The 12,281-nt window shown below is 43.8% G+C and overlaps 1 protein-coding gene across 3 annotated transcripts in view; it reads left to right on the forward strand.

The window, feature by feature from the left end:
• Positions 1 to 1,149: 1,149 nt before the first annotated feature.
• Positions 1,150 to 12,281, forward strand: part of tmco6 (transmembrane and coiled-coil domains 6) — a 45,262-nt gene continuing 34,130 nt past the window's right edge. For all 3 annotated transcript variants that reach the window (XR_009645557.1, XM_060837431.1, XM_060837432.1), the window contains exons 1-5: positions 1,150 to 1,307; positions 5,194 to 5,306; positions 5,428 to 5,537; positions 8,573 to 8,756; positions 9,165 to 9,269. Coding sequence is in view for 2 of the 3 variants with exons in the window: in XM_060837431.1 (XP_060693414.1) it covers positions 1,238 to 1,307; positions 5,194 to 5,306; positions 5,428 to 5,537; positions 8,573 to 8,756; positions 9,165 to 9,269 (582 nt within the window). In the remaining variant the exon portion in view is untranslated. The remainder of the gene's footprint in view (positions 1,308 to 5,193; positions 5,307 to 5,427; positions 5,538 to 8,572; positions 8,757 to 9,164; positions 9,270 to 12,281) is intronic.

A 12,281-nucleotide genomic window follows, 5' to 3' on the forward strand; every position in this document is an offset into this window, starting at 1 on the left:
ATTTCTCCATTTAAAAAAACACTTCGTGGCAAGCACAGGGTATATCCTTCCTTTAATGAGGAAAGCAAATTGTACACAATAACCTGAACTGATTCATCACTGAAATCTTGACTGAATCATACTATATTAACAATAATGGATGTAAACCTATTGCAGAACCTCTTGTGAGTCTGTGTCCTGATCTATGAGGCTATTGGCAATACTGGTTATAAATCCTCTACAGCAACATCTATGTGGATTATGCTCTCAAGCCTCTGGAATGGGACTTAAACCCACAAACATCTAATGCATGCATTCGCCTGCAATTGAGATGCTTTACCCTAGTGTGTAACTTCATACAATAAGAGCACAATTCCCACTATCCTTCTGTCCAATTTCTCTTGTCCATCCCTAGTTCTGTTTGATGATCTGCCTTCTTGAACCACTGCAGTCCATAGGTACTCCTACCCCACAATGGTCTTTAGGAGAGAATTCTAGAATTTTGACCCAGCGACAGTGAAGGAACAACAATATATTTCTACATCAGGATGGTGAGTGGCTTGGAGGGGAACATGCAGGGGGAGGTGTTTTCATGTATCTGCTGCCCTTGTCCTTCTCGATGAAAGTGATTGAGGGTTTAAAAGGTGCTTTCTCAGGATCTTTGGTGAATTTATGCAGTGCATCTTGTCGATATTACACATTGCTGCTACAGAGCGTTGGTGTTGGAGGGAGTGGATGCTTGTGGATGTGATGCTAATCAAGCAGCGCTTTGGTTTGGATGGTAGATGATGAAGGGCTCTGGCCCGAAACGTCGAATTTCCTGTTCCTTGGATGCTGCCTAACCTGCTGTGCTTTAACCAGCAACACATTTTCAGCCTTGGTTTGGATGGTGTCAAGGTTCTTCAGAGTTGTTGGAGCTGCACCCATCCACACAATTGGGGAGTATTCCACCATACTCCTCATTTGTGCTTTGCAGATGGTGGGCAGTAAGACTGTTAGGAGGTGAGCTGTCATGTTTAGGGGGCTATCAGAGTGGATGCTGGTCTTCAGAAGAAGGGCAAGGGGAGCCTGTGGGAGGAACTGGGCCGCAATGCAGCCTCCAGGACAGCGGGTGGCGCTGTATTCGGAGTTCAGCGACGACTTGCGTCATCAGCGTGCGACGGTGAGAGCGGGAGAGCGGGGCAGCGGGGCCCTGGTTGTACCCCGGTCCGTGTGAGAGGGTCAGCCCCCGCGGCCCACACACACAGGCCGCGGGAACATGATCCGCAACCGGAACCGAGTTTGCGGCGTGGAGGAGATTAAAGCCAAGAGGCGGCAGCACGAGTGGGGTACGGAGAGGAAGGGAGGGGTGGGGAAGGGGAGGGGAGAGGAGATGAGGGGGAGGGGATGGAGAGGGGGTGGGGATGATGGGAGAGGTGAGGGGGTAGGGATGGTGAGATGGTGGGGATGGAGAACAGGGGAAGCAGGAGAGGGAGGACAGTGGGGGGGGGAGGAGGAGAGGAGGGAGGGAATTGAATTGAATTTATTGTCATGTGTACTGAGGCACACTGAAAAGCTTTGTCTTGCAAGCAGTAGAGGCAGACCACAGAGTTAAGCAGTATAGATAGTAAATAATAGGTAAACAGCAGCAAAAACACAGGTACAGGCGAATGTTAGGAGTTTGTGAATCCATTCAGTATTCTAACAACAATAGGGTAGAAACTGTTTTGAAACCGGCTGGTGCATGTGTGTTCAGGCTTCTATACCTTCTGCCCAGTGTTAGAAGTTGTAGAATAACATTGCCTGGGATGGATCTTTGAGAATTTAAAATCTGATTGAAGATTTGTAGCTCGGGTATCCGTTGTTGTGGTTCTGCTCGCCGAGCTGGAAGTTTTTGCTGCAAACGTTTCGTTCCCTGGCTAGGGAACATCATCAGTGCTGTTGGAGCCTCCTGTGAAGCGCTGCTTTGATGTTTCTTCCGGTATTTATATTGGTTTGTTCTTGCCGCTTCCGGGTGTCAGTTTCAGCTGCAGTGATTTGTATGTGGGGTCCAGGTAACAATCCGCATCCATGAACATCAGCTAGCCACAAAACGACACGACCAGCTATCTCTAGTAGCCATACACTCAGACAACCAGCAACATGAATTTGACTGGGAAAACACTACCATCATAGGACAAGCCAGACAGAGAACAGCCAGAGAATTCCTAGAAGCATGGCATTCATCCCCAAACTCCATCAACAGACACATTGACCTGGACACCATACACAAACCACTACAGCTGAAACTGACACCCGGAAACGGCAAGAACATCCATCAACAGACACATCGACCTGGACCCCACATACAAATCACTGCAGCTGAAACTGACACCCGGAAGCGGCAAGAACAAACCAATATAAATACCGGAAGAAACATCAAAGCAGCGCTTCACACGAGGCTCCAACAGCACTGATGATGTTCCCTAGCCAGGGAACGAAACGTTTGCAGCAAAAACTTCCAGCTCGGCGAGCAGAACCACAACATCTTTGAGAATGCTGGCGGCCTTTCCTTGACAGCGAGCCTGCTAGATGGATTCTATAGATGGGAGGTTGGCCTTTGTGATTGTCTGGGCCAAGTTCACCACTCTCTGTAACCGTCTCTGATCTTGAATGGTATAGTTGCCATACCAGGTAGTGATACATCCAGACAGAATGCTCTCGATGGCGCACCTATAAAAGTTGGCAAGGGTATTCACCATAATGCCAGATTTCCTCAGCTGCCTGAGGAAGAAGGCACATTGTTGGGCCTTTGTAACCAGTGCATCCACATGAAGAGTCCAAGAAAGCTTGTTGTGGATGACCACTCCCAGGAGCTTGACACTCTCCACTCATTCCACCTCTCTGCTGCTAATGTGTAGAGGGGCATGAGTAACATCCCGCTGAAAGTCAAAGATGCGTTCCTTGATTTTGCTGGTATTGAGAGCTAGGTTGTTCTCAGTGCACCATTTTTCCAGATCTTCCACTTCCCGTCTGTAGTCTGTTTCTTCGTCATCTAAGATTTGACTGATTATGGTGGTGTCATTAGCGAACTTATAAGTGGCATTAGTCTGATATTTGGTGATGCTGTCATGGGTATGCAGTGAGTATAGTAGGGGGCTGGAGTACATACCCCTGGGAGCTCCAGTGTTATGTGTTAGTGACGAAATATTGTCCCCAGTCTTCATTGATTGTGGCCTGTGGGTCAGGAAATTGAGGATCCAGTTGCAGAGAGAGGGGCTTAGTTCGAGATCACTAAGTTTAGTAATCAGTCTTGAGGGGATAGTAGTGTTGAAGACTGAACTGTGGTCAATGAGTAGGATTCTTACGTAGCTGTACTTGCTGTCAAGATGTTTTAGCGGGGGGAGTGAAGGGCAAGTGATATGGCATCTGACGTGGATGTGTTGGCCCATTAGGCAAATTGGAATGGGTCAAGAGTAGGCTGGAGTTGACTAATGCCAAGACCAGCCTTTCAAATCAATGTCATCATTTCCTAATGCATGATTGATTCGGGAAGGTAAGTTTGACTCCCTCCCTCTCCACGTTAGCTGGGATGGAATTACATACATGCCTCACTGGGGCTGGGGGAAAGAAGAAGCAAGCATTTGAGAATGGGACAAGTACCCATCCCTAGTTACATGCTTTCTAATCATTCGCGGGATGCGGGTGTTGCTGACTGGCCAACATTCATTGCCAATCCCTAATTGACCCGGGGAAGTGGGTGCTGAGCTGCCTTCTTGACTCACTGCAGTCTGTGTGTTGAAGGAGGACCCATAATGTGGTTGGGAGGTAATTCCTGGACTTTGATGCAGTTACTGTGAAAGAATGGTGATATATTTCCAAGTCAAGATGGTGAGTGGCTTGGAGGTGAACTTGCAAGTGGCGTTGATCCCATGCATCTTTCTGGATGGAAGTGATTGTGTGTTTGGGTGTTGTTGTCTGAGGATCTTTGATGAGTTACTGCAGTGCACCTTTTAGATAGTACACACTGCTGCTATTGAGCATCTCTGTGGCGGAGGGAGTGGATCTTTGTGCCGGGCTGATTTGTCTTGTTGTCGAAAATGTGGTGCTGGAAAAGCACAGCAGGTCAGGCAGCATCTGAGGAGCAGGAAAATCTATGTTTCATCGGGAAAGGGCCTGATGAAGGGCTTTTGCCCAAAATGTTGATTCTCCTGCTCCTTGGATGCTGCCTGACCTACTGTGTTATTCCAGCACCACACTCTCGACTCTAATCCCCAGCATCTGCAGTCCTCACTTTCGTCCTGTATGCTGTGAAGCTTCTTGACTGTTATTGGAGCTGCACTCATCCAAGCGAGTTGGGAATATTCAATCATCCTCCTGACAGTGGACAGGATTTGGGGAGTCAAGATGAGTTACTTGCTGCTTATTCCTTGACTCTGACCTGCTCTTTGACTCATAGAGCATGTCTATGCCAAACAGCACAACACTAAACTACACTAATCCCATTTACCTCCATTTGGTCCATAGCCTAACTGACCCTAGAAATTTATCAAGGATGAGGGTTAAAAGATGCAATGAAATAAGAGGATCTTCATGTGGACCATGAGGATGAATGTTGGATCAAATAGCCTGTTGTTTCTGAGCTGTGAACTTTGTGTAGATTGGATTAGGTTAGATTCCCTACAGTGTAGAAACAGGCCCTTCGGCCCAACCAGTCCACACCAACTCTCCAAAGAATAACCCACCCAGACCCATTTCCCTCTGACTAATGCACGCAACAGTGCGGCAATTTAGCATGGTCAATTCACCTGACCTGCACATTTTTGGACTGTGGAAGGAAACCGGGGCACCTGGAGGAAACCCACGCAGACATGGGGAGAATGTGCAAACTCCACACAGACAGTCGCCCGAGGCTGGAATCCAACCTGAGACCCTGGTGCTGTGAGGCAATAGTGCTAACTACTGAGCCACCGTGCCACCCAAAATTGATTGACTTTTCACTTATTTCTGTTTGCATTGTTTGCTCCTACACTTTTACTGTTCTTTTAAATTTTAATCTATTTCCCTTTTGTCTACTAAAGTGCAGCACGTAATGTTTGTTAGCATGATGTAAACACCTTATGTTGTATTGGTGCCAGTAAGTTTAATGACTTGCATAGTTGCTCTGCAGACCTTTGAACTGATCCTATTTTACCGCTTTACTCTTTTTGTGAAACATTATTTTAAAGTTACCTCAAGCTTCCTTTCTTTGTGCAGCTCTGAGGAAAGCACGCAAGGAAAAACAGTTGGTTAGCAAAAGATTGCCGAGGGGTCTGCAGGACGATGGAGAGGACCTGGAGATCAGAGAGACTTCAGTTACTCGGGAGGAGGTGAGATGCAGTCTGGCCACACCAAGGTCTGACCTGGTTCCTGGCAGACATTTTAAGAGAGCATTTTTAATTTGAAAGTGTAATTGGCTGTTGAACATAGTCAACCCCTGGCCTGTTGTAGGTTTTGCAGCTGTATCAGAGGATTCAGCATGGATCAGATGATCGTCTTACTGCTTTACGCTCTCTACGTCGAGTGCTGCACCTGAAGGAGGCACAGCAGATTTTTGTCAGGTACTGGCAGTTTAATGACTTTTTTTAATTGACATTCCACTCACTTGCAATGTCAGCTAACTGCAATTTTTTCACATAAATCCTCTTCATGTTGTTTATTTTCTGCTGATATTGTCAAACTCTCATGTGGCACTAAAATGGACTGTTCAGCAGTCTTCTTCATAAAGCTGCATATTCTTACTGGGCAAATTTAAATAATCTTGAGTCTATGCAGTGTGGAACTAAAGTCATGAAGAAGAACAAACTCAATTCAAATTCCCTTCCCTGCAGGACATTGTTCACAAATAGATTATGAACAATCTATTTGTGAGCATTTTCCCTTGCCCAGTGCCAGCCCACATATGAAGAGCTTTATTGATTTTAGTTTGTCAGTTTTTAACTGTCTGTCACATTGGACTTTAGCAAGTTTATCAATTAAGCTTTTCGTTTTGGTTTGCTGAACTGTCAAGTGAAATATGACAGCTGCCTACCAGGTAACCGCAGTGATGGAAGACGGAATGATTCCGTATGTTTAACTGAGCTTTCAATTCGTGAATCTCCGATTGGCATCCAGCCCTGACTCTTGCAGTATCCATCTGTATTGTGTTTGGGTAATTTCAGTTTAATTCTTAGTGAATGGAAATCTCTTCGTTGGTTTCCACTCAGAGCTAGTGAAAGCATGGCAAATCATTAAGCTGCCTTCTATGCTATCTCATATTAGGATATAGATTTCCTCTCTCTCTCTCGCTCTCTTTCTATATATATATATATATATAATATATATATATATATATCTCTTCATATATCTCTATCTCCCTCTCCCCTGCCTACACACACACACACACACACACTGTTGCACCTTGGGCCTTGCCCACCCCTGCGTCCCCCACCCTCTCTCTGTGAAGACATTTCTCCTCATTTCAGTCCTCAATGACATATCCTTGTAAGTCCTGTCAGAACATAAGCACTCCAGCTATGGTCTCACCAAGGTCCTGCATAATTGCAGCAAGACATCTCTGCTTGTGTACTCGAATCCTCTTGCTATGATGTGGCAATGCCATTGGATGCCCTCACCACCAGATCCACCTGTATGCTTGATTCCGGTGACTGGTGTACATGAACATCCTAATTCTGTTGCACTTCCCCCTTTCCCAATCTGTCACCATTTAGATAATAATCTGTCTCCCTATTTTACTACCAAACTGGATACCTCACATTTATTCACTTATATTACATCAATCATGCATTTATCCACTCACTCAACTTGTCCAAATCACAATGAAGTATCTCTGCATCCTCCTCACAGCTCACTCTCTCAGCCAGCTTTGTGTCATCTGCAGACTTGGGGATATTCCATTTAGTTCTCCCATCTAAATAATTTATTTATATATACAGTGAATTTCTGAGGTCCACGTACTGGTCTCTGCAGTACCCCATGAGTACTGACTGCCACTCAGAAAAAGCCCTGTGTATTCACACTCTGTTTCCTATCTGCTAACCAGTTCTTTATCCATGTCGGTACACGACCTAACCCCATGCATTTTATATTTATATGCTGATCTCTTATGTGGGACCTAACGAAACCTCTCTAAAGGTACAAGTAAAGGACATCCACTAGCTCCCCGTTATAAACTCTCCCAGTTACATTCCCATAAACTGGCAGATTTGTCCAGCATGATCTTCCTTTTGTAAATCCAAGTTGACACTGGCCAATTCTGTCACTGTTTTTGAAGTATTCTACTATTAAATCTTTTATAATGCACTCTAGCATTTTCCCCACCTACAATACAATGTACCCCATTAACTGATCCATAATGCTGTTTTCTTTCCACCTTTTTTAAATAGTGGGGTACATAGCTACCCTTCAGTTCATAGGAACTGTTCTGGAGTCTACATAATCTTTGAAAGATGGTCACCAATGCAGTCAATATTTGTGCAGCCACTTCGTTAAGGGCGGTGAACTGCAAATTGTCAGATCCTGGGGTTTTATCAGCCTTTAAACCCATTAATTTCCACACTAACATTTCCCTACTCCTACTGATTCCCTTCAGTTCCTCCGCCCTCACTCGACTCCGTGGTCCCCAATGTTTTTGGAACATTATTTTTGTCTGCCCGTGTGAAGACAGAACTGTAGCGTGTATTTAATTGGTCTGCCAACTCTTTGTTTCCCCCTTACAACTTCCCCTGTTTCTGACTCAGGGACCGATATTTATCCTCACTAATCCTTTTCTCTTCACATACCTGTTGATACTTCATGAACTTACTGAAATCCAAACTGCTCTAAGTCCTCAGGTCTGTTGCCTTTTTTTGGCTATTTGAGTGACTCTCGCTTGGATCTTATACTGGCCTTAATTTCTCTTGTTAACCATGGTCAGGCCCTTTTCCCATTTTCATTTTGTACCAGACAGGAATGAACAGTTGTTGCACTTCCTCACACAAACAGATTGCAAAGTATTCCTCTCTGATTACATGGTACCCAGTCTAGGATATTCTGTAGTTAGTTCCTTATTGTATTAATAAAAGCCATCCTGTACAGAAATTCCTCTATTACAGTATTGCTACTGATTTGACTTATTCGGGCTGTATTCAGATTAAAGACACTACACGTATATTTGTTGCTTGCATCTCTAAATTCCTGTTCAATACCTTGCCCAATGTTGCTTATACAGTTTAGAGTTCAAACACAACCCTAACTCTTGTTTTCTGTCCCATGATATTTCCACACAATTCTATCCATACAGATTCCACTTCCCAAAGCAAATGTTCTTCCTCACCATTGCTCTTTAACCAGCAATGCTACCCCACCACATCTTCCATTTTGACTATCCTTCCCTAAAAACTGAACATGCCTAAATATTCAGTTCCCTGCAACCATGCCTCTGTAATCATAACTGTGTCATGCAACCATTTGCATGAATAATCCATCCATTTTGTTGTGAATGCTTGGCACCCTTTCGGCCATAAAACATTTTGAAAATCATAACATCTGTAGAACCTGCTAAAACCCAGGGCTGTCTGAAACACAAACTCCATGATATTTTTTGCACCTCGTGTAGGTTCGAAAACAGTATCCGTGTCCTTAACGGTCTCTTCACCAGCAACCTGGCATCGGTTCAACTTGAGGCTGCCCAGTGTTTGCTCGAACTCTCTCACTCCGATGATCCCAGCGTCTCGCTTGTCTGTTTGCCAGCAACACCCTACCTCCTGACGTACCTCTCCGGCCAAAGTGCTACGTTCACGGTGAGTAGTACCATATTTTTTAGGCATCACTCTGGGAGTCAGGAGGACTATTGCACAATCAGAATGTTGCAGTTTAAGTCCCAGAGCACACAATCCAGTGAACCATGACCCACTCTTTTCTAGGTGCTGCAATGACTAATGTCCATGCGGCAGTCAAACCTCTCAGGCCCTCGCACAGGCTAACTCGGGTGCTTTGCTGCCGATATTTAATTGTCTGGTACGTGACCAGTGCTTATACTGAGCACCCTAATGGATGCTTCAGTCTCACACTGGGAATTGAGTTTGGTAACTGGTCGTCAGAGAGCTTAACACAAACTTCATCATCCATTTCTGAGCTGATCTTTCCAAGTTATTTTGGCTGCTTAAAGCTGTATAAATATGCAGATTGTTTTGGTGGCTTTGTTGCAGGAGCTGTGCCTGTACATACTGGGCAACCTGGCAGCTGAGAATGAAGCAGTTCGGAGTCAGCTTCTGCTGCAAGGTGTGATCCAAGCTTTGTCAGTCTGTCTGCAGGTGAGGTATAATCGCCAAACCTTCCTTATTTGCATAACTGAGTAAGAAACTTGTTATTTTATTCAGCACTGCATTCATTACTGAAATAACTAGCTATGTATTTAGACTGAAGTCTATGTTTGTAAAAGAGCATCCGTTTTCAGTCTGTGTGGGGCTCAGCTTTTGCATGTCTTGCAACTGAAGAACTCCGCGTTCTTCTCTTACCTTTGTTAACTTTCCGGCACTGTTATTCTTTTGTGTTATGGTAAAAGAATCCTGTCCTTACTGCGTCACCTTCCTTCATGGGTAACTGAGCACTTTTATTAACTTGAACAGGGAGCCCTGGGCATGTGTTAGTTTTCGTGGATGGTTTCCCTCACACACATTTGGAAGACGTTTTATGTTATCACTGCAGTCGTACTGTCAAAAAGAAGAATTTATTTTTATACTGCTTTTCGTGACCTCAGATGCCCCAAAATGTTTTACTGCCAACTCAATAATTTTTGAACTGGAAACAAAACATGCTGGTGATCACAGTGGGTCAGGGATTCAATCTAAAGTCTCGTGCAAAACAATGGCATTTCCATGATGCAGGGCTTCTTGGGATTTGCATTGGAAATGCCAGCCTACATACTGTACTCCGGTATTTGGGATTGAACCCACAACTGAGGAAAGTTGTCAACTAAGCTGCAGCTTAGACATCCAGTTGAATTGTTTTTTCTGGTTAAATGAACAACTACGAGATCAATGCCTGCAGATTGTATTGGATTATTACACACACTACATAGCAGTCTTGCCTGTGAGCTGGCAGACTGTAGGTTCATGCAATGGCCTCGAAAGTCTGATTTAAGTTGACACACTCCATCCAGTACTGATCAACTTTCACCTCTAAAATACTGAGCAGCAACCAAAGATTACGCTGCTCACTTGTGTCCAAATCAACTCCTTTAAGTTACTGTGCATACAATTGTAAGAGCCTTTTGATTAATAAGTTACTGCAAAAAAATTGGAGGCCATATTGATACTGATAGAATGCTGCACTGTCAGAAGTGGTGTCTTTTCTGGTTGAATGGGTGTTAGAGGAGATCAGAGGCCTGCTAAATATTAAACTGAAACCCCTTCTGTATGTTAAAAAGACCCATGTCACAGTTTGAGTAAGAGCAGTTCACCATTGTAATTCCCTGGTAACTTATTGGTTAATCAGAGTTGCCAATCAGTCAACAACGTGTCCTGATGAGAGGCTTCAAAAGCTGGTCTCTATTCTCAGAAATACTCAAATTCTTTCTTACTGAGCCACTGAGAGTCGGAGAGCTTTCCAAATATCCTGATCAAACTAAACCGACATCCATAAAATACTTTGCTTCAGTATGTTTTTACATGGCTTGGGGATGGGTGACAGTGATGGCAATTCAAAGAGCAGTGTCAGAAATATGATCAGGATTTGCTGGAAAGACTTGGCAGGTCAGGTGCCATCTGTGGAAAGAGAAACAGTTAATGTTTCAGGTTAGTGGACTTCCTTTAGAATAGGGAGAAGTTAGACATGTAACAGTAAACATATATGGAGGGAAACTGGTGCAGAGGGGAATAGATGAAAGCGATATCCGTTATGTGAATTTGGTGCAGCAGTTTCGGAGCATAACCGCTGGTCTTGTTTTTTGGACAGAAGTCATTGGTAATGAATTGAATTTTCTGATTTATAGCTCAACCTGTCTTTTTTCTGTTTACTTTCCCATTCAAATCTCATTTCACCTTGCTCCATCATCCCTTTTGTCATTTTCGCTTTCCATGATGTTCCAGTTTTTTGGTCTCCTCTTCCATTGTACTTGTCTAAAGTGAAGTCACCACCTCATGTCTTTTGGTGAGAAGAGTTCAGAAGTACTTCACTGTCTGTACTACACTATAGGGCATCTACAGTCATGAATACTCTTGTTGCAAGTATGCAGTTCTATTATTGTATGTTAAAACTAATCTTTTGCTTTATAAGATGATTATGATTTGGACTGTCTCTTCAAATGTAGTTTAAGTGAAATGTACATTGGCACAGGCTGGAGCTTGTCATAGAAAGAAGATTTACCTTGTGTCATTGGATGGATGTTGCCACGTCTCCTAAAACCCAGAAAGATGCTATCAGTATCAGTATCAGGTTGTAAATAGTCAGGCTGGAGCCTGTCCCTTTGTTTGGAAGGTTAAAAGCAATAATAGTTAGAGGCTGCAGATTAGCATTTCTAATTGAATACAGGACCAGTGTTTTTCTTGTTGCTATGGAGGGGGGAGAAAGCTGTTTTGGGAGCACTAACTCCTGCTGCTGACTGGAAAAGTGTCAGGATCAATGAAAATCATAAGACACAGGAGTAGAAGCAGACCATTCAGCCCATTGAGTCTGCTCTTATTCTGAAGCTATACCCTCTGTTTCTAGATTTTCCTATGGGGGGAAGAACCTTTCCGCATTTAGCCAGTCAAGACCCCTAAAAACCATGTTTGTTTCAATAAGGTCGCCTCTCATTCTTCTTTGTTCCAGTGAGTACAGGTTCAGGCTACAAAACCCCTCACCACAGGACAGTCCCTCCATATCTGGTATCATATCTTCTCTGGACTGTCTCCAATGCCACTATATCTTTGCATAGACAAGGGGCCCAGAACTGTTCACATTATTCCAGTTGGGATCTGACTAGTGCCGTGTACAGCTTTAGCAAAATCTCCCTAGCTTTATATTTCATTCCCTTTGAAATAAAGACCACTATTCCATTTGCATTCCCTGTTGTTCACTCAACTTGGATGCTAGCTTTTTGTGATCCTCAAAGTCTTTTCTTTAGCATTTCCAAAAAGACATAAAAACAATACCCCAGTGTACTTCTGAGAATTTTTAATAATGGCTGACAAATGAACAGAATATTTCTGGAAATAGTCAATCTGAACACTCTTTTATTGTGTACTTCTGAAATCAGGTTTCCATTTGCAACTCCAAACCTGATTTATGGTGCCTGTCTCAGCTACATGTAAAAGTATATTCCTCTTTCTGTGACTGAATTGCCT

This window comes from Hemiscyllium ocellatum, chromosome 16 (assembly GCF_020745735.1).
Source record: "Hemiscyllium ocellatum isolate sHemOce1 chromosome 16, sHemOce1.pat.X.cur, whole genome shotgun sequence".
Taxonomy (NCBI): Eukaryota; Metazoa; Chordata; class Chondrichthyes; order Orectolobiformes; family Hemiscylliidae; genus Hemiscyllium; species Hemiscyllium ocellatum.